This window comes from Anser anser (genome assembly GCF_964211835.1).
Source record: "Anser anser genome assembly, chromosome: 8".
Classification (NCBI taxonomy): Eukaryota; Metazoa; Chordata; class Aves; order Anseriformes; family Anatidae; genus Anser; species Anser anser.
This window is the reverse complement of record NC_139728.1, coordinates 9,152,216-9,169,688: the sequence shown is the minus strand read 5'-3', so window position 1 is coordinate 9,169,688 and position 17,473 is coordinate 9,152,216. Positions and strand designations below refer to the sequence as shown.

The 17,473-nt window shown below is 48.6% G+C and overlaps 1 protein-coding gene across 8 annotated transcripts in view; it reads left to right on the top strand.

The window, feature by feature from the left end:
• Positions 1-4,939: 4,939 nt before the first annotated feature.
• The window catches only part of LOC310903799 (uncharacterized protein), a gene marked incomplete at its 3' end in the record, with an annotated part of 144,054 nt that continues 131,520 nt past the window's right edge, over positions 4,940-17,473 (top strand). For 4 of the 8 annotated variants that reach the window (XR_014587811.1, XR_014587813.1, XM_083847737.1 and 1 more), the window contains exons 1-2: positions 11,591-11,697; positions 12,419-12,597. Coding sequence is in view for 4 of the 8 variants with exons in the window: in XM_083847740.1 (XP_083703866.1) it covers positions 12,462-12,597 (136 nt within the window). The other 4 variants (XR_014587812.1, XM_083847738.1, XM_083847739.1 and 1 more) reach the window with 4 other exon arrangements.

Genomic DNA, 17,473 nt, shown 5'->3' with positions numbered 1-17,473 from the left:
ACCAAAAGGTCCTGGTCTGGCAGGTTACCCAGGCCTGGACATCAGCAGTCATGGGAACAGGCACATCAGCTTTCTGTTGTGAATTCTTTCTTTGAAAATAAGCTTCTCTTTGATTTGGGTAGCAAAGAGAAAGCTCTGTGTGGAATAATAAACACTGATGTGTTTTTCTCTGCCTCTTGTCTCACCATTCCACAGCACGTTCTGTATGGCTTACCCCTCTCTAAGGAGAATAAACGCCACTTTGCAAACAATTTCTATTCTAAATCACAGAGAAGTTTGCATCTGTTGCTCTGTTTCTCCTTCTCTGCAGCTATTTTCCTTCACCAACAGCTGAAAGTCTCCTTGCACAGTTTTCTTTTGCCACTGGGGATTCCTCTGGTTCCCCTTTATCCAGCCAGTCTTAGGGAGTGATAGCCTGCTGGCCAGATAATTCCCTGGGACACTCAGCTTGGAAACTTGAGCTGGCCTGGGGAGTAGCTGGGCTTTGAGCCACCCGAATGACTGTCATTAAAACAGACTGCGCTCTCCTGAGCTGTATGCTGGGGATGTGCATTCCACCTGGCAAAGCTCATGAGATTTTTGTTAACACAGAGACGACAGATTTCAGAGAAGTCACTGAGACGGAGATTTTTCCCTTCTAATTTAAACAGTCTTCAAGCTAGCTGTTTGTGTGGGAGGTTGGATGGATATGAAGTTCCCAAAGCGGGGTTCAATCTGTTTATGGCTGTTGCAGATCTTGGCTATCAGTAGGTCAGACAAAAGAAATGGTATGAGCTGCCACAGTCTCAGTACAGCTCTAAAGGACATGCTGAAAGAGTGACTTGCTGCTATTCTCTCTATCCATGCTCCCTGCTGAGGCATCTGCATGGAGAACAGGTATCCAAGATTTGCCTTTCTTTAAAGTCCTGAAAAAGAAATCCACATCACAGAAGATCAAGAATGCTTTAGCAGCAAGAGAATGTAATTTGCTCTAATTCCCTGCTTGGTTTCAACAGGACAGAACCAGGAGAAATTCAGCCTATTCAATAAATATACCACATTTCTGTGCTTGGTTTGGGAAAGGGCAGGTTGCCTGGTTAGTTTTTAAATAAGCCCAGAAGTGCACTGTTGCAGCCTGTGCAGTGGTCCTTGCTGTTGTGCTCTGAAATCAATCCTGTGAGTCCTTGCCACTGAGCAGCCCTGCCGGGCTGTGTGGGGCTTTGAGCGTGCATTGTTTTGCTGCTGCGAGCTAATTTAAGGCTTGGTGTGGTAGGGAGTTGTTGTGGCTTAGTGAGCTACTTGTCTCTTAGCAGAGCCGTGGCCACTGGAAACATGAAAGAGTTGTCAGCCTTTGAAGTTCTGGGGGTTGTTTCTGCCTCTTGCCCACAGCTGCACTTGCTTAATTTCTCTGAGTTCCCAAGGACTCAAGTGCAGAACTTTGCAAGGACTCTTCTATCACCCTACTCCAAATTTGCAGAGAGGGTAGGAAATGACCATTTCGAAGGCTTGCTTGAAATTCCCTACTCGCATCCTGCAGAGACCCTGCCTGCTGGGATGGAGGATGCGTCAGGCAAGGCTGTTGAAGGAGAGAAGAGGACAGTAATTGCTTGATCCAGCTGGAATCACCCTTAGGTATTGCCAGGTCTGCACATGGAGCTTGTCTCCTTCCCTGCCCTGGTAGTATTTATTTTATCTTCATACGCATTTTCTTCTGCACAAGGGAGTGTTCAGTGGCAAGACGCGGTGTGTACCATCTAGCAGAACACACATTCCAAATAGTCACGGCATCGGGTGCCATCCCATTTACACAACTGATGTTTCAGACCTGGCGAGGCCACCTACACAGCGCTACAACAGAAGTACGAGTGCTGAGCACTGGGCCTTGAGATGCGTGACTTGCATTTTGATGTGAATGTAACTTGCTGGTCTGACTCCCAGAGTGCCCATAAGGTAGAAAAGGTACAGCAATGGTTCCCCAGTCTGGGATAAAAGATCAGGGCAGGCCCAGCATGTGTCAGTGCACTGAAGGCTACAAGCAGGCACTAAATCTGCCTAGGAGACCAAAGAAAACCATGCCACACAACTCTCCCCTTCCTATTTTACTCAGAAATGTCATTAGAAAAGCTTCTAGGTACAAACTGTAGCAGAAGACATCCTGTGGGTCTTTTGGGGGTTTTATAATTTCCACTGTTAGCTCATATGACAGACTGAGGAGAGAAACAGAAAGCATGAGAGAACCTAAAAATGGGCTTAGGACCTTTACTGTGGGGCAGAAGCGAGCCTGTCCCAGCAGGGGATGGGACACTAACAGCAGCCATTCCAGTTGGTACCAGGCTCTTCACCAAGGGCTGGTGGTTTGCTACAATATGTCAGCAGGTGCTGTGAGCTCCTGCCTCTGTATGCTGCTTCCTTTCTCCTGCAGGACACTGGCCTGAAAGGTCTACTTTCCATTTCAACCAAAACTGTCCGCCCCCCATCATCCTTTGGCTTCATGGAGAGCTAAGTGGCCAAAATTCAGCCCTGCTCATTGGGCGGAACTAGAAGATACGCTGAGGGGATGAAGTATGAGAAAACGAGGTGGGGATGACTGTGGCAGACCTCAAGGCTGCTGTTTGGTACTGTTGGGGTTGAATGCAGAGCATACCAAGAGATGTGTAATCGCTGAATTATTTGAAAAATCCTAAACTGGCACTTGGTAGTAGCGCTTTCGTTTCTGCCTTTCAGCTCATTGCCTGTAAACCATGCTTAGCACATAACTTTATGGGACACTGTGAAGAAAACCTTGCTAAGTTTTCCGTAGTGCTCATATTGGGGTTATGACAAGCATTGAAAGTGCATAAGGAAATGGTGACAGTGGTGAGTCTTGCCCATCTGCCAGCCCACAGCCAGGCCAAATCAACACAACTAGTTCTTCAGAGAGAGAATAAGGTCATACGAACAAAGGACATGACTGAGAGGAAATAAACTGATGTTTGTCTTAAATCCTTAACTCTCCAGTAACTGCACTTACACAGCAAGCATTACTTCTCTGTACAGCCTTTTGGGAAGCTTGACGCTTTTTAACAAGTTACTGCTCTTTTGCTAACTTGAGACTGTTTTCTAGTGATTTATACCTTTTGCAAGTCTAGTACTGCTGCTGAACACTTTGTTTTTGCTCTTAGGGGTGTGAAAACCTCTTGCAGAACTGTGGAATTGTCTGTTAGCAATATGCTTCACATTATTGGTTTGGCAATTTGGTCTTTCTTTAACCCCTTTGACTCCTCTCATTCTTTACCTTTGATCTCCTCTGTGTGTGCATGCACGCGCATGGGGGGGAGGAGGAGAGAGAGAACAAAACCCTGATGACCCTGTAGCCCTGCTTTCTAAAAGCACTGTTTCCTGTGGTCTTAAAGAGCATGTTTAACACAGAGATGGGAACCTGAAGTACATTTGCTTTCTCTTGCTGAGAGTAAAAGGGAGCGGGTAGGCAGTGGAGCCCCACACTGACTTTCAGTAGCCCCCAGCCTTGCACAGAGCTGCTGAGTCTGCAGGATGGTGTCTCTCAGGAATCCCTCCTTCCCCACGCCACTCAATGGGGTAGTGGTCTGCAATGGCCCTGTCAGCACTGCAGATCTGTCTCCACCAAAGATAGAGCCAGAAACGCTACATTCCGTCTTGGCATCCCTCTGGGCTGAACAGGAACAGTTGCTTACCTCTCTGGGGGAAGTAGGACTGAGCCATGTTGAAAATAGTCAGAACTGCCAGCAGGAATGTGCTGTAGAAGTAGCACATCTTAAACCTTCTAGATGATTACTCCACACACCTGTGAACAGTGGAAATTTAAACAATAATTGTTACTTGTGGTGTTGACCCTGGCTAGCTCCCAAATGCTCACCCAGCTGTTTTCTCACTTTCCCTCCTCAATAGGATAGAGGGAAAAAATGAGATGGAAAAGCTTGTGGGTTGCGATAAAGACAGAGAGATTACTTACCCATTCCCGTCATGGGCTAAACAGAATTGAGGAAAACTAATTTATTCCCCATTAAAATTGATATAGATAGTGAGAGAGAAATTAAAATAACACCTCTTCCTCACCTGTGCTTCCTTCCAGGCTCAGCTCCACCCTTTCCCTCCTGACTCCTCTACCCAGTGGTATAGGAATGGTGGCTCTGGTCAGTCCTTAACAGCTCCTGTCTACTGCTTCTTCCTTCTCCCACTTTCCCCTGCTCCTTTGGGATAAACCCCTTCCGCTGTGGCCTCCCCAAAGCCTGCAGGGGAATCCCTGCTCAGGCAGCGCCATCTTCTACCCTCCTTCTCTCACCTCAGTGCTGCAGAGCTGTTTCTCACATTTTTTTTCCTCAGTCCTCACTGCCAGGCAGTGTTTCGGCTTTTCTTAAACGCTTTTACCCAGAGCCACCACCTGCACTGCTGCTGGGCTCAGCTGTGGGGTTGGTGGTTCCGTTACTGAGGTGCTTGGAATGTTCTGGAACCCTCTGGAAATGGCAGCGCTCCTTGGAACGTTCTGGAATCCTCTGGAAATGGCAGCGCTCCACACGAGGCAGTCCCTGTGCTCTCCTCACAGAGACCTGCAGCCCCTGCGGCCAACACCTGGGCACAGCCACCCAGCTTCAAATAAAATCTGAAAGGTTTGGGAGGCAGCATTAATGAGAAGGACAGTGCAGCCACGTAATGTGCTTCAGCGCTGGGAAATTATGTGGGGTTGTGGCGGCCCGTGTGCTGAGGAAATAGCCTGCCTCAGGCCTGGGGGCACGGGCAGCAAATGGAAGGGTTTGGAAATGACCACTGAGGGGAAGAAACACCATCTTAGAGGCACAGCAAAGACTTGTGAGAAGATGGCTGTAGCTAGGATGTTAAAAACAAGCAGTTATAGTCCCGACAGGAAGGATGATGCCCCAGAAGTAGGGACGCGGCCATGTCTGCCCTCAAGCTGACATCCAGCTGCAGCCATGTCCGACGGTGTGGCTCTGCAAAGCTGGTACGTGTGGTGTGAAGGCTGTGTTACGGGCGAGCTCTGGTAAAAACATCCCCGATGCTGCTGAAAACAAACCAACCAACCAACCTGCCATGCCTAATTAGGAGTGCAACGTGCTACTTTAGTACGAGGTGGTTTTCGGTGAGACCTCACCCATAGGCATTGTTCGCTATAAGGTTATGGTGAACTCAAAACTATTTTAATTAAGAGGAAAAGCTGAAAGGCTTTACTGTTAATTACGGAAGTTAGAATACAGCAAAAAGAGAGGAGTGAGCCTGTGGCATCACACCAAACTTAAGAGGAAAAACTTTTGTTAAGGAAAGTTAGTTATTAATAAGTGCTATCTTTGTTTATAGACAGGTTTTTTACTCCCCTTAAATGGAGTAAAACTAAAAATAATTGCAGCCAGCACTGTAGCAGATAAAACTGTCAGTGACTTAGGCAGGACACTTACAGTGTTTTGGGTTTACATTTGGAGAGAAATAGAATACAATAATATCAAAACCATGACATAATGTTTTGTTTCCAATGGAAGCTAGTCAGCTGAACTTAAAGCTAGCCCATCAAACGTAAACCCAGAAGGCCTGGGGGCTTTGTATGGAGAACATCTGATATTTTTGTGTTTCTGACTGGAACTGCCCGAGCTACTGATATTAGTTTTAACTAATAGTTTAAAGCATTAATTTTAACCATAGTTTAAATCTCTGAGTACACGTTGAGGACAGGCCAGTAGTCTGATGTCTGTTAAAAATGAAATTGCTGCTGTGAACTTGTAGCTAGTGACTGGAAAGGAAAGCCTGAATAGAAACTCAGAAGGACGCCTTTTTAGTAAGAGACAACTCAGAGCAAGGAGAGAGAACGAAACAGATGTACGGAGGTTTACCAGCCCACTCAGTCCTCACAGCTGGGGCTTTGGACCAAGGCACTGGTGAACCCCTGCTGCCCCAGTGAGGTCTCCATCAGCCCCAAGGCTTGTCCTTGTGCCACAGCTCCTCCCTGGGACTCCTCTCCCTGCCTTCGCCACAAAGTCTCGGGACCTTTTCCCCAGGCAGGCTCAGTACCTCCCTGAGGATGGGGCAGGTTCCCTCCTGCCCTCCCCTTGAAAGCAGATGACAAATGCAAGATGACAGGTGCACAAAGCCAAGTGCAGCCAGATAACTGGTGCCTTGGCAGCAGGTACCTGCCTTCAATCTCACTGCTGGGCTTACAGATGTGAACTCATCAGCACAGTAATGGTGCTAGAAGTGTCCTGGTGGCCTGTATGGGGGAAGAGTTTTGCGGGGACTACTGCTATGTTTTTGGCCACCTGGGAGAAGCCTGTTTGCCTGCAAACTCGTCTGTCAATCCACCAGAACAAACCCCACACAGAAAAAATGCTCAGTGTGGCGGTCTGTAGGGAATGCTTCTTCTCTGTTGCGCCATGGAACCCTGCAAGAAAGTGCATTTCCCAGCTATCACGTAGAGTCTTGCAGCCCATTTTTGTGGCTTAAATGTCCCAGGAATGCCCTGACAAAGATCCTGAGACCAAACTATTTTGCATCAGGGACATGATGCAGGGGCTTGAGAACTTGACTGCAGGTGTAAAAGCATGAGAGGATGGTTCACTTTTGTTTTACTTATTGCTGGGCCTTCTTTGTCGCAGCTAGTTTCCCCTTTGAAATAAGAAAACTTTGGAGTGTGAAGTACTTTTTTTTTTTTTCCCCCAGAACAATGCATGTTTGATCTCCAGGCAGCATTTTCCCACGCAGTGTTTGCTGGCAGCTGAAATCTGTAGCCGTGGTTTGCACTCTGCATTGTATTTTTCTTTGCTCTTTATTTCTGGTTGCTTTTTTTTTTTTTTTTAAATGCCTTTTCAGGTGACGCATGATTCTTATTGTTATTCTGTTTGATGATTTATATGTTGCTTGTCAGCATTTAGTGTGCTTTGATGTATGGTGGCATCATGGGGTGTGTGTGCACCTCTCCATGTGTCACTGAAGTCCTCTCAGCAATCTGTGATGACTCATATTTTTCTTATTATCCTTTTTGTGTGTGTTTTGTTTTTTTTTTCCCTTCACCTTTGTTAATGTTTGCATGAACTTAAGTCCAGAATATACTTTATTTCAAAGTTCCCTCTGAGGGAGATGCTCACTTATGGTAAGATACTGGAATAAGTAGCTGGCATTGAGATGAGCGGGGAGTAGGAGCTTGACCGGAGATGCAGTACCTGTAATAGGTGAAAAATAGCCTAAATTGTGAATGCTGGCAGGTTGCAACCAATTGTTCATGTGTGTATGTGGATGAATGTCCAAAGTGAACTAATTTTCACTTACCACAGTATCTAAAGCGGATGCAACATCTCTAAAGGCATCTTCTCTCCATGCAGTTTTTATGGTGGATAGCTGTATGCCCAGGTAAAGGAGGGTATATGACTGGGGGTGGAGAAAGAAAATGCAGGAAGGAACAGCTTCTTGTGCCTGGGAGAGTTTCATCCAGTGCATTCCAGCCTTCCTTGTGCTGTGGCAGGAAGCATGTGCAGATAGTTGCAAATGCCCCAAAAGAAGCACTCCTGATGGAGAAAGGATGAGGCAGAGCAGCTGACATTGTATGGGCTGTTTATCCCACCCAAAGGTGGCTACAATACAGTGGTGGAAAGGTGGTCTGTAAAAATACTTCACGTGTCTTGTAAGCAAGGTTTTAGTGTTCTTCTCCTTTGCCCCAGAGTTTTGCTTTGCCTGCACGAGGAAGCTGGAAGCTGAGGAGTGTGAACACCCCAATGGCTGTGTCTGCAAGGCCTGGCCGAAGAGTGACATGGGTGAGTAGCCAGGAGATGTGTTTGGGGTTATGATGTGTGGGGCTGTGGCAAGTGCTGGGGAGTGGGAAATGCCATGAACTCCTTGCCAGCAGGGGGAGGCTGTGAGAGGGAGGATTTGGGGACTGACTATGCAGAAGGGAGGAATTACACAGAAGGCCTTCAAGACCAGCGTGGATGGTCAGAGACCTCATGCAGGTGCTGTGATTCCCACATGCATATGCATGCAGGTGTGTGGGATGCACCAGAGGCTGCAGCCTGATGATGCAGTTGCCTTTCACTTCTTAAGTATGTTAGATTCACAGAAATAGTATCCTTTGTCTCAGAGCCTGGTATCTTGGGGACACTACACTGAGCTGATTCTTTGTGGTTCATGGACAAGGTCATGTTTACAGGGGCATTTTCAGCTGAAGGTGAACAGAGAGGGTAAAAGGTGTGGCCACACACATTAGCCCTGCAATCAAGGAGGGAGCCCAAAGAAGGATCCAAGGTCAGGGGCTTGGGGGAGAATTAGGATTTGGAGGAACATTGGCAGGGATTTCCACACTGAATGAAGCCAAGGTTCTTCCAGATAAAAAAAAATCTTCGGTGGCATGAGGAATGCTGCATACAGGTCTCATCTGCAGGTAGGGCAGTTCCAGTCTCCAGCACCATCGCACATGCACCACTAGCCCGCAAGCTAAACCAATGTCTCTGTCCTGCCTGAACTACTTGGCCCTGTCATGCAGTGCTGCTAGGAGGACTTGTGGTCTGTGTTGTTATCACCCTCATCTGCCAGGGCAATGTGGCACTGTGACTGGGTGGTGTGATACTTCCAAAACAGCCCTGGAGACAGCAGGGCACACAGGTGATTCATAAATATTTGCATTCTGCAAATGACTCTTCTCCTGGGACGGGTGAATCACATCTGCTGGTGGTGAGGGCTTGGGGTGAGATCAAGCCCTTCTTTCCACGAAGGGTGATGGAGTCTTCCCCAGCCCCGATGCTTTAGCAGCATGTCCTGTACCTCTCTTGGGGACCTTTCGGAAACTCCTTCCTCCCTCCTGTTCAGCAAGCTGTCTGCCTGATGCTGCAGCAGAGCCCATTCCTTGTGACCAGATGATTCCTGGGACAGCACCAAGGGTGTGCAGTGGTGCCACCTGGCACTCCCAGCCTGGGCTCCCCCCGTGCTGCTGCAGCCGGGTGTTTTGCCTGCTCTGGAGAAGACCCTTGTCTCCTGCATGGCTGCGGTGACCGCCTGCGCTGCCCTCCCTGCTGGGTGGGAGGCGACGTTCAAACATTTCCATGATGCGCGGTGGTGGCAGGGGCAGGAAGCGCTGATAATCTCAGCTGTGAGGAGACCTTCTTCCCTCGGATTGGTGGTTTTAGTCTTGGGTGGGTTGTGGGACCCTGGGGACCAGAGCAGGGCTAGCAGCACTACTGGCTGCCTGGCTGGCAGAGTTACCATGGGATTATTTTAATTCCAGAAGCAAGGCTTGCCCTGTGCCTGGGAGACAGACTTGCTTTGTGGCTACGGGGTGAGGCCCTTGCATGAGTGTGTGTTCTCTACAAAACCTGCCTCCTCCCTCGGAGGTCCCTGAGCTTGGGGAGGCTCCCCTAGGAAGTGATGCTGGCTCCAAGCAGGTGGTGTCTCTGCACTCAGGGGGATAGTCTTATTTCAGGGAAACTCTCCTCCAGCAGAAAGGAGGAGGAGGAGAGGATGTGCAGGAGGGGCTGAACAGCTCCTCCCCGTTCTAGGCACCTTTTGGGGTGACAGGCTTGTTCCACCCGTAGGTGCTTGCGGCGGGCCATTCCCCGTGACGGCTCTCTGCCACCTGGAAGGGAACGTAACAACAGCAATCGTGATAAACAGCTCAGGGCTTATTAGAACAACAGATAGAAACAGAAAATGTTTCCTCTTTATTCGTGTAAACACAGCTACAGGAAATTGAGCTACCTTGGGCAGGAAGCAGAGGTTACTGAGGACAGGGACAGGACAGCCAGCAGGGTTTAGAGTGCTTCTGGCAGTGATCTTAATTCCCCCCTCCTGCTCCAAAGAATTGTCGCATCTTAATTTTGGGATGGAATCTCAGGAGCCTCAAAGGGCTTTGGTATGGGGTATCAGGGGTGTGAGGCCCGTAGCCTGGGAGATAGCCTGCTTTGCTGCACAGCCTGCACCTTGCAGTCATGGCTGGATGAATGCTCTCAGGAAATGCTTTACAGGGAAAAAGATCTGAAGTCAGGACAGTTTATGAACTGCTGCAAAGAAATATGCAGAGGTCTTGAGTACCGTGGAAGGGAGGCTTAAAGGGCACATTAAAACAAACACCCTGCTTTTCACATGCAAATTTTCAGGCTTGTTAATATGTGACTTCTGGATGCAGATACCAAATGCGACCGTGCCAAAGTAGGTTTTGGCAAAAACATGCCTGGATTGCTTTGTGAATGTTAAATGGGAAGCTGAATTCAGAGTAATCTTAAAAGCAAAATCCATGGGAGACTCAAAAGAAGATTAAGATCCAAATAAGCATTTTGACTGAGTCCAAAGAAGTCAGAGATGGCTACTGCCAGTAATGCCTTACTGAGACTATTCACCAGCTAGACAGAATAATGCTACTTCCAGCTGTATCCCTGCACAGAGTCAGGCAAACGACACTGTATTAAATATCTTTGGGACTGGATGTTTGCCACTTCTTTTGAAGATTTTTCACGTAGGTCTCTTGGGACCAGTGTGGGCTGACTGTGATATGAAGTATATCAAATTGAAAGTTTAGGTTGGCTCATTAGCAAAGCGCTCAGAATTGATGTGAAAGCAAAGGGTCTGAATTGTCCAGAAGAGGCATCCCACGACACCTCTTCACTGGACATAGTTTGCAGCCTTCCATGGCTCTTGCTCTGTCTTTGGTAACCTAACCTTGCCAAGGGATGGGTCACTGTTGCATTCATTGCTAAGCATGCAAAGCATGCAAAAATAAATAAATAAATAAAGAAACTATGTCCTGAACAAAGTCAAGAGAACTCTCACAGGTTTGGAAAAGACTATTTTTGGGTAAGCTGGGCCTGCTGTGAGAACTGGAAAAAGGTGGGAGGAAAAAACAAACACCCAGTAATAAGATTTTCTCTGATTTCTGACCTTGCCTAGGGGCCTCATATCTTAGAGTCTGAAAGAGGTTTCTGAGAAATTATGTGCTAACTTTGAATCCTTGGAAGAGAGGGAAATTCCAGAGACTGAGAACACACAAGAGACATGCGACAGTAGGTGTTATAGTGACCAAAGAGCTAATGTCACAGCCAAGCAAATAGTGGGAAAGCAGTCAACAGGGAGGAGCTGAAGCTGTCTGTGTGGTCTGGATGGCTCACAGGTGTTCTCTGCAGGCTAGGCTTGCAGGTACTTTTAATTTCAACCTGAGTCTGCAGTCCCTAAGGGTTCTAGACTATTGCTAAAGAGACAGCAAAAGATATCTAAAAGCAGCTAGGCTTGCCCTTGGCAAGCAATTCTTTGTGGCTCATCTGTGGGAGGGAGCAGAAGCGTCTTTGAGCTGGAGCAGGCAGACAGAGAAGCAGAGAGCAAAGAAGGCAGCGGGTGACTTTCATCCCTCCTACCTCTTAACTAGCTTCTGCAGCATCTACCTCATAGTGAGACTGCAGCTTAAACTATAGTGTTTAAGGACTCCAAGGAGCAATTCAGTTCAGGATTGTAACTCCTGTTTTGGGAAAAAGAGACACAGAAAGCTCTTTCTCTTGCTGGAGAAAGGCCTGAGATCCACAGGTGAAAAACAGCCTAACTGGGTGAAAAACAAAACACCTGGTTTGCACAGGGAGGCATGATTAAACTGCAGAATTCTGACTGGATGTGTCCTCACACCTGTGTGGAGAACAAGGTTCAGCCAAAGGCTAAGGACCCTAATTGTGCTAATTACTTAAAGCAAGGCACAGGGGGTGGGGGCTGGTTTAGTTATTCTGCACTGGAGAGGAGGTGAGGTTTTGTGCTCTTTCACCTTCATGCTTTAAATCCTGAAGTCTATTGTCCCTGTGTAGACCTAGGGTATAACTGGTGACTTGCATTTTGTGCTAACTAATATCTGGGGGCTGATAAAGCACTTCAAAAGGGGGAGCCTGGTTCTTCATAATGCACCAGCTATCTGTTACTGGGCAGTGCCAGAGATTAGGCAGAGGCTGGGGCTTCTGGTCTGCCCCAGGAGCTGGTGCTGTGTAGAACCATGTCTGAGCTTTGGGACAGCTAGTAGTAGTACAGAGGCTGGACAAATGCTGAAGGCAGCAGAATCCTCTTCAGCAAGCTTAAATGATACTTGGACTGCAGAGAGATTTGTGCCCCACGGCCCTGAAAATCTCCTCGATGCTGCCTAGCTATGAACGTAGTGAGAGGGGTGCCTCTGTGACCTTTGCTAAAGTGCAGCTCCGCATCACCATTTACAGGCCTCCCCACGCTTCCCCACAGGAGTGGGTGCCTCTGAAACCTCTGGGATTGCAGTCACAAAAATACTCTTCTGCGGCCAGTGACCCAGATGTGAATCCTGCCCATGTTTGTTGCACAGGAAAATGCAGTCAAAGGGGAAAGAGTGAAACTCGGCTAACCAGCAGCTGCAGAAGGATAAAAGTGTTTACAAGAAAGGAAACCACCTGTGATTTCAGTCTTGATTTTACCTGACCTGGGCTCTCTTCCTGCTTCCCCCCAGGCTGCTGCTGGACATGTAATGGCTTAAGTGACTACACTTGTGTATGGGGCTGCCCAGCAGCGTAGGCACCTCACTGGAGAACTCCCAACTCTCCTGCCGTAAACCCAATGGTGCAGACTGGGATGTGCTGGAGCAAAGCAGGCACTGGATGGAGCTGGCTGTGGGCACTGCTGTGCAAGGTAAGGGGGAGAGGGACTCTGCAGCTTTGTGACAGGGAGGGGGCCCTGCTCCGTGGCCAGGTTGGCTGTCTTGCCTGGCATGGCTTTGATCCTAGGAGTGGTGTTGGGGGACATCTCTAGGTGGTTTGTCTCAAACTCTCTCAGGCACTGTTTGATCAGAAGCAGTGCGGTATACTTGCTTCCCCTCTGAAAGCTGATTTGGTGAGATAAAGTACTCTCAGTCCTGATACTGGTAGGTATTTCCATTAGACATTTAAAAAAATAAATAAAAAAGCCCTTTTCCACACCACTACATCAGAGATAGAGCAGCTCTACCCACACTCAAATGTCTCTGTATTTCAGTAGCCTGTATAAAAAAAAGAGCAGCAGCAGGATTCAGAATAAATGGATGTCTGTTGGTGCTCCAGAATTAGATGGAAACAGTCCTTGTATAAAGGGGTCCTTTTACCTCACTCCACATCTTGTCTATTTTGCCCTGTTATGCCTCAGCTGAGTGTTTCCAGCCTTCTCTCTGCAATGGGTCTGAAAAATGTTAAAGAAACTAGGAGGTTTTGGATTAGCTGCACTGGGGAAATGAAATGCAAAACCCTTACTTTAATCATGTTAGTAACCTGAATGTTCTCCTCTTTGCCATGGTTTAAATATCAAAGGTGAGCATCTTCCTGTAACGGACCTCAAAGCTGTGCTTAGAGTGAGGCCCTCTTGATGTAGCACCTATGTAAAATGCGCTTGTCCGTGGTTGGAGTGAGGCTGTAGGGTGGAAGCCCTCCTTCCATAAGTTCCTGTGCAGGTGTTTGAAAGGTTTTGAGTGAGGAAGCCTCATTCCTCCTACCCTGAAGTGCTCTGTCTATCCCTTAATGTCTCAATTTCTCATCTATGCTGAAGTGACTTACACCCCTTGTGAGATGTGGCTGTGCAACCAGAGTTTCTCAGGGTTGTTGTTTCTCCTGTATGAATTGAGCTTCTTTTAAAGTAGGAAAAATACCATCTCTGAGTGATGTGCAGCTTTGGTGGCTCATGCTTCTTGCTCCTGCCTGCTCCACCACGACCAGTGACTTTGTCTTGCTGATAGCTGCAGTGCAAGTGATATCTGGTTCTGGATTAGCCTCAAGCCTTGCGTCTTCCAGAGAAAGTGGTGATGCAGTGGGCATAGAGAAACACATTCCCAGCAAAGCTAGTTTACTTTTTCTTTCTGAAGCCCTTTTGTCTTGCTCTAAACTCCCTGTTTAAGCAAAAGCATTGCAACTCTACTGGGTTACTCATCCTTACCAAGGGATGTGTGTTTGTCACCAGGTTTGGGACAACATAGTGTTACCTGTTTCCCTGTTACCAGGAGACAGCTCACTTAAATACTTGTTTGAACACCTTGTCTGTATCTTTACCATTCTGGTTGGTGAAGGAAACTGATTTTTCAAACTCCTTGCAAATCATCCCCAAAGATAGAAGATCTTTATGCTACCTGGAACTCTGTTGTTAGGACTAGAATGCTCCCATGATGCCTTTTCCCCTGAGGTTTTACACCATGTTTTTGACTTCAGTGTGTTTATTTGCAGAATGGTAATTCTGTGAGCGTTACTCCTGATGAATATGCTACCTCTCAGCCTGGGTGCATAGGCAGTGGGTACGGCAGAGGAGTGGTGTGGGTGGCCAGTGCAGTGGAGCACAGTCTTTGTTATTTCTCCCATGCATTGAGCTTTGTTGTTATGCAGATGGTTTTCTTCTGGGTGAGATGAAAGATGCATTGGTAACTTGGGAAGTATAGAGATTTGTACGTAACAACTGCAGCTACTGGGCTACGCTGGGAAGGTGTTTTGCCCATCCTAAGTGGTTTGTTTCTGGCAGCCACAGAGAGTGAGGCAGGACTGATGAGGATGTCCTTGTCTGCAGGTGTGTGGGAGCAAGTCAGAGAGCTGTGACCAAAAGGAGATATGGCCCTTTCCTCTCCCATAAAGATGTGTGCAGGCAGAGGAGAAATGCAGGTGGTAGGGCAGCATGGCATGGAGCAGACCAAAGGGCCGTGAACTCTGGGATACACGTGCTGTGCTTGTTTATCAGCCTTGGCATGGGGGAGGAGAGGTGCAAATGGCTTGACACACTGATGTGATAAAATGTTAGACATATTCCAACAAGTAGGGAAAAATACCATGCTCCTGGAGATTCTGCTTGCCCCCATAATCACTTACATCTGCATTGTTTTTACCCTGCCCACGCATTTCAGCTGCTCCAGTAAGCACATGAAGAAACCACCCTCCCACTGCCAAGTGACTCAGACCGTCACCCCTCCAGGAAACTGAGAGATAATCGGCTGATAATGGTGGCTCCTCCTTAGCTTCAGAGGCGGTGGGACACCTCTCAAATGGCTGCTTGCAGCAGCTCCAGAGGCATCCCCACCTCCTCAAATTCAAATGTGCTCTGGAGATCAAAAGCTGAGCTCCTCAGCTGCAGCCTGGGACTGGGTTACCTTTGCACAGTGCAAGCGGGGACTCCTCCCGGGGGTGGCTTTTCTCTTTCCTGCTCTGTGCTGGGTTGCCCTTTGAGGTTGCCCGCTTTTCTTCTCTGCTCTCCAACCCCTTCCTCCATGGCAGCCGTGTGTAGCACAGTGTCACACGTGGGATGGAGCAACTGTGTTTCTATGCAGAGCAAGACAAGGATGCCCAAACCTGAGCATGATGGGGGAAGCCCAGAGCAGGCAGGTTAGGAGGAGCAGGGCCTGCCGGAGCAATAGGATGGCTGTCTTGTGCCATTTGGGGGCTGTTTGCTTTAAACTGGAACCTCAGGAAAAACAAGAGCAAGGCAGTTTATGGGTGCAGAGTCTGGCACATACGCTGCTGCCAAGGCAGTCCTGATACTTTGTGACACTTGATCCCCCCCCCCCCCCCCCCCCCCCCCCATCAGATTTGTGTTGTTCAGCAAAGCAGTGAACTCTCAGGGTTTCTCTTGTCCCTCCTGCATGCCTGGATGTGGTGACCCAGGGCTGTCTGATTGTACACTGGCTGAACTTTTACAGGTGTAACCCCACAGTCACTCCCATCTGCTCCCCTACCATCCTGGTTCTGAAGTAACACTGAGTTTATCTTGATGGTGCTCTGGGGCTGGAGACAGATGATTCTCATTTCAAAGTGGCAGGGTAGAAACACAAATTAAGGCTGAAATTGGCTGCAATGGAAGCTCCAAAGTATCTGACAGGGTAATGCATAAACTGCTTTGAAGAGAGATCTGCTGTTATTCAGCACAGTCTGCTCAAAGACACCTTGCTCCATGCGCATCCAGCACTGCCCCTTCACCCTGGCAGGGTATGGCTGCCCAAAGTCACAGTGGTGGCTTTTTTCCCCCCCAGAGATGCACGCTGGTGCCTGCAGCACGTCCCTGCAGGACACAGCGGTGCCTGTGGCACATCCCCGCAGGACAAGCTGCTGTGGGAGAGCTGAGGTGAGGAACTTCTGAGGCAGCTCAGTAAGTGCTGCTTTCAGTTGTGCTGTCCCGGGGGCTGTGCTTGCAGCACAGGGGGGTGCTTTGGTTTTACTTGGACAATAAAATAAATCCCGGTGCTGGTCCTGCACCACAACGCATGTGGTGCAAGTGAAGTTCGAGCAGAGACCGCTAGATGTCTGTATAAACCAGGGTTTGATGTGCAGCGCTCCCAGCTGTGGTTTATGAGTTTATTGGCTTATAAATAGCAGAGATGGGACACAGATTTAAAAATCACAGTTTTGCTCGGAGAGCACGTAAGGGTGGCTGCAACAGAAGGGGGTCGGAGGCAGGGTCCTGCAGCAGCACAATGTGGGATGGTGCATGACCAAGCGTGGCTTGAGGAGCCAGGGTTAACCCTACAACCTCACAGCACTCTTTAGGGAAGCATTGTAAGATCACTACCAGAGCTCCCAGCAAAGAGCCCATGCAAAAAGCCAGTGAAATCTGTCCCTTGCAAGGAAGTTCATTTTGTTTGTTGGCAGAGTTTTTTGTTTTTTGCTCTTTGCCTACAGTGAATCTTTCCAATTGTAGGCCTGACCCCACCTCCGTGGTATGGTTCAGTCCTTGCAGTGTGAGGTTGGAGCAGTTGTGCTTCCACTGGCAAGAAACTGCTTTCCAGCCTACAGCTTGCCTATGAGGTGGGCATTAAGCTGTGTACCAGAGAGCTTTCAAGTCTTATTTCAGAGGGAAATGCAAACTCTTTAAAGCTACCAGGCTCCAGGTCCAGGCTCTGGTCCTCTAGGAAAGTCTGCAAAGCTTGTCCAGGATTTTCCTCATACACAATGATGTCCGATCTCTCTCCACACCATCCCAGCAGCCCTGTGTCACTGAGCACAGTGTCTGCTTTCTTTGAGCAAGAGCTCACAGGTCTCTCTGGAAGGAGAGGTTAAGGTAGCTTCAAGAAGCCCTGCTCCACTGCCGGTAGTGCTGTGTGTCTGCTCCCCCGAATTCCCAGGTGTGCTTGTTGAACCCGTGTCCCACCCCAGCGAGCTGCGTTCCCAAGCTGAGGCAGCTTGCTTTGCTTTACCTCTGCAAGACATGGTAGGGTCCTGCCGGTGCTGTCCACATGCATGATGGGAGGTAGAAGAGGAAGAGGCTCTCCTAAAGCTTGTCCCCACGCACGATTCTCCCACTAGAGGGCAGGGAAGGTCTGCGGAAGAGCAGCATGTCTTCAAAGCCTGCTCGAAAGAGCGGAGCTGTTTCTGGAGTGAGAGCCTGCACCTGTGGAAGGATCCATGTCTCTGCCTCCTAAAGGGCTCCTGGGGCTGGCTGAGCTCGCTGCATCCTGGTCTGGTGCAGGAACGGTCCCTCCATCCCCAAACCCCATCCCTTCTTGCTCTGCTCCCCCTGACACCTGTCTGTGTGGACCCTTCCTGCTCTGCTCCTCCCTTCTTCTGACCTTGTT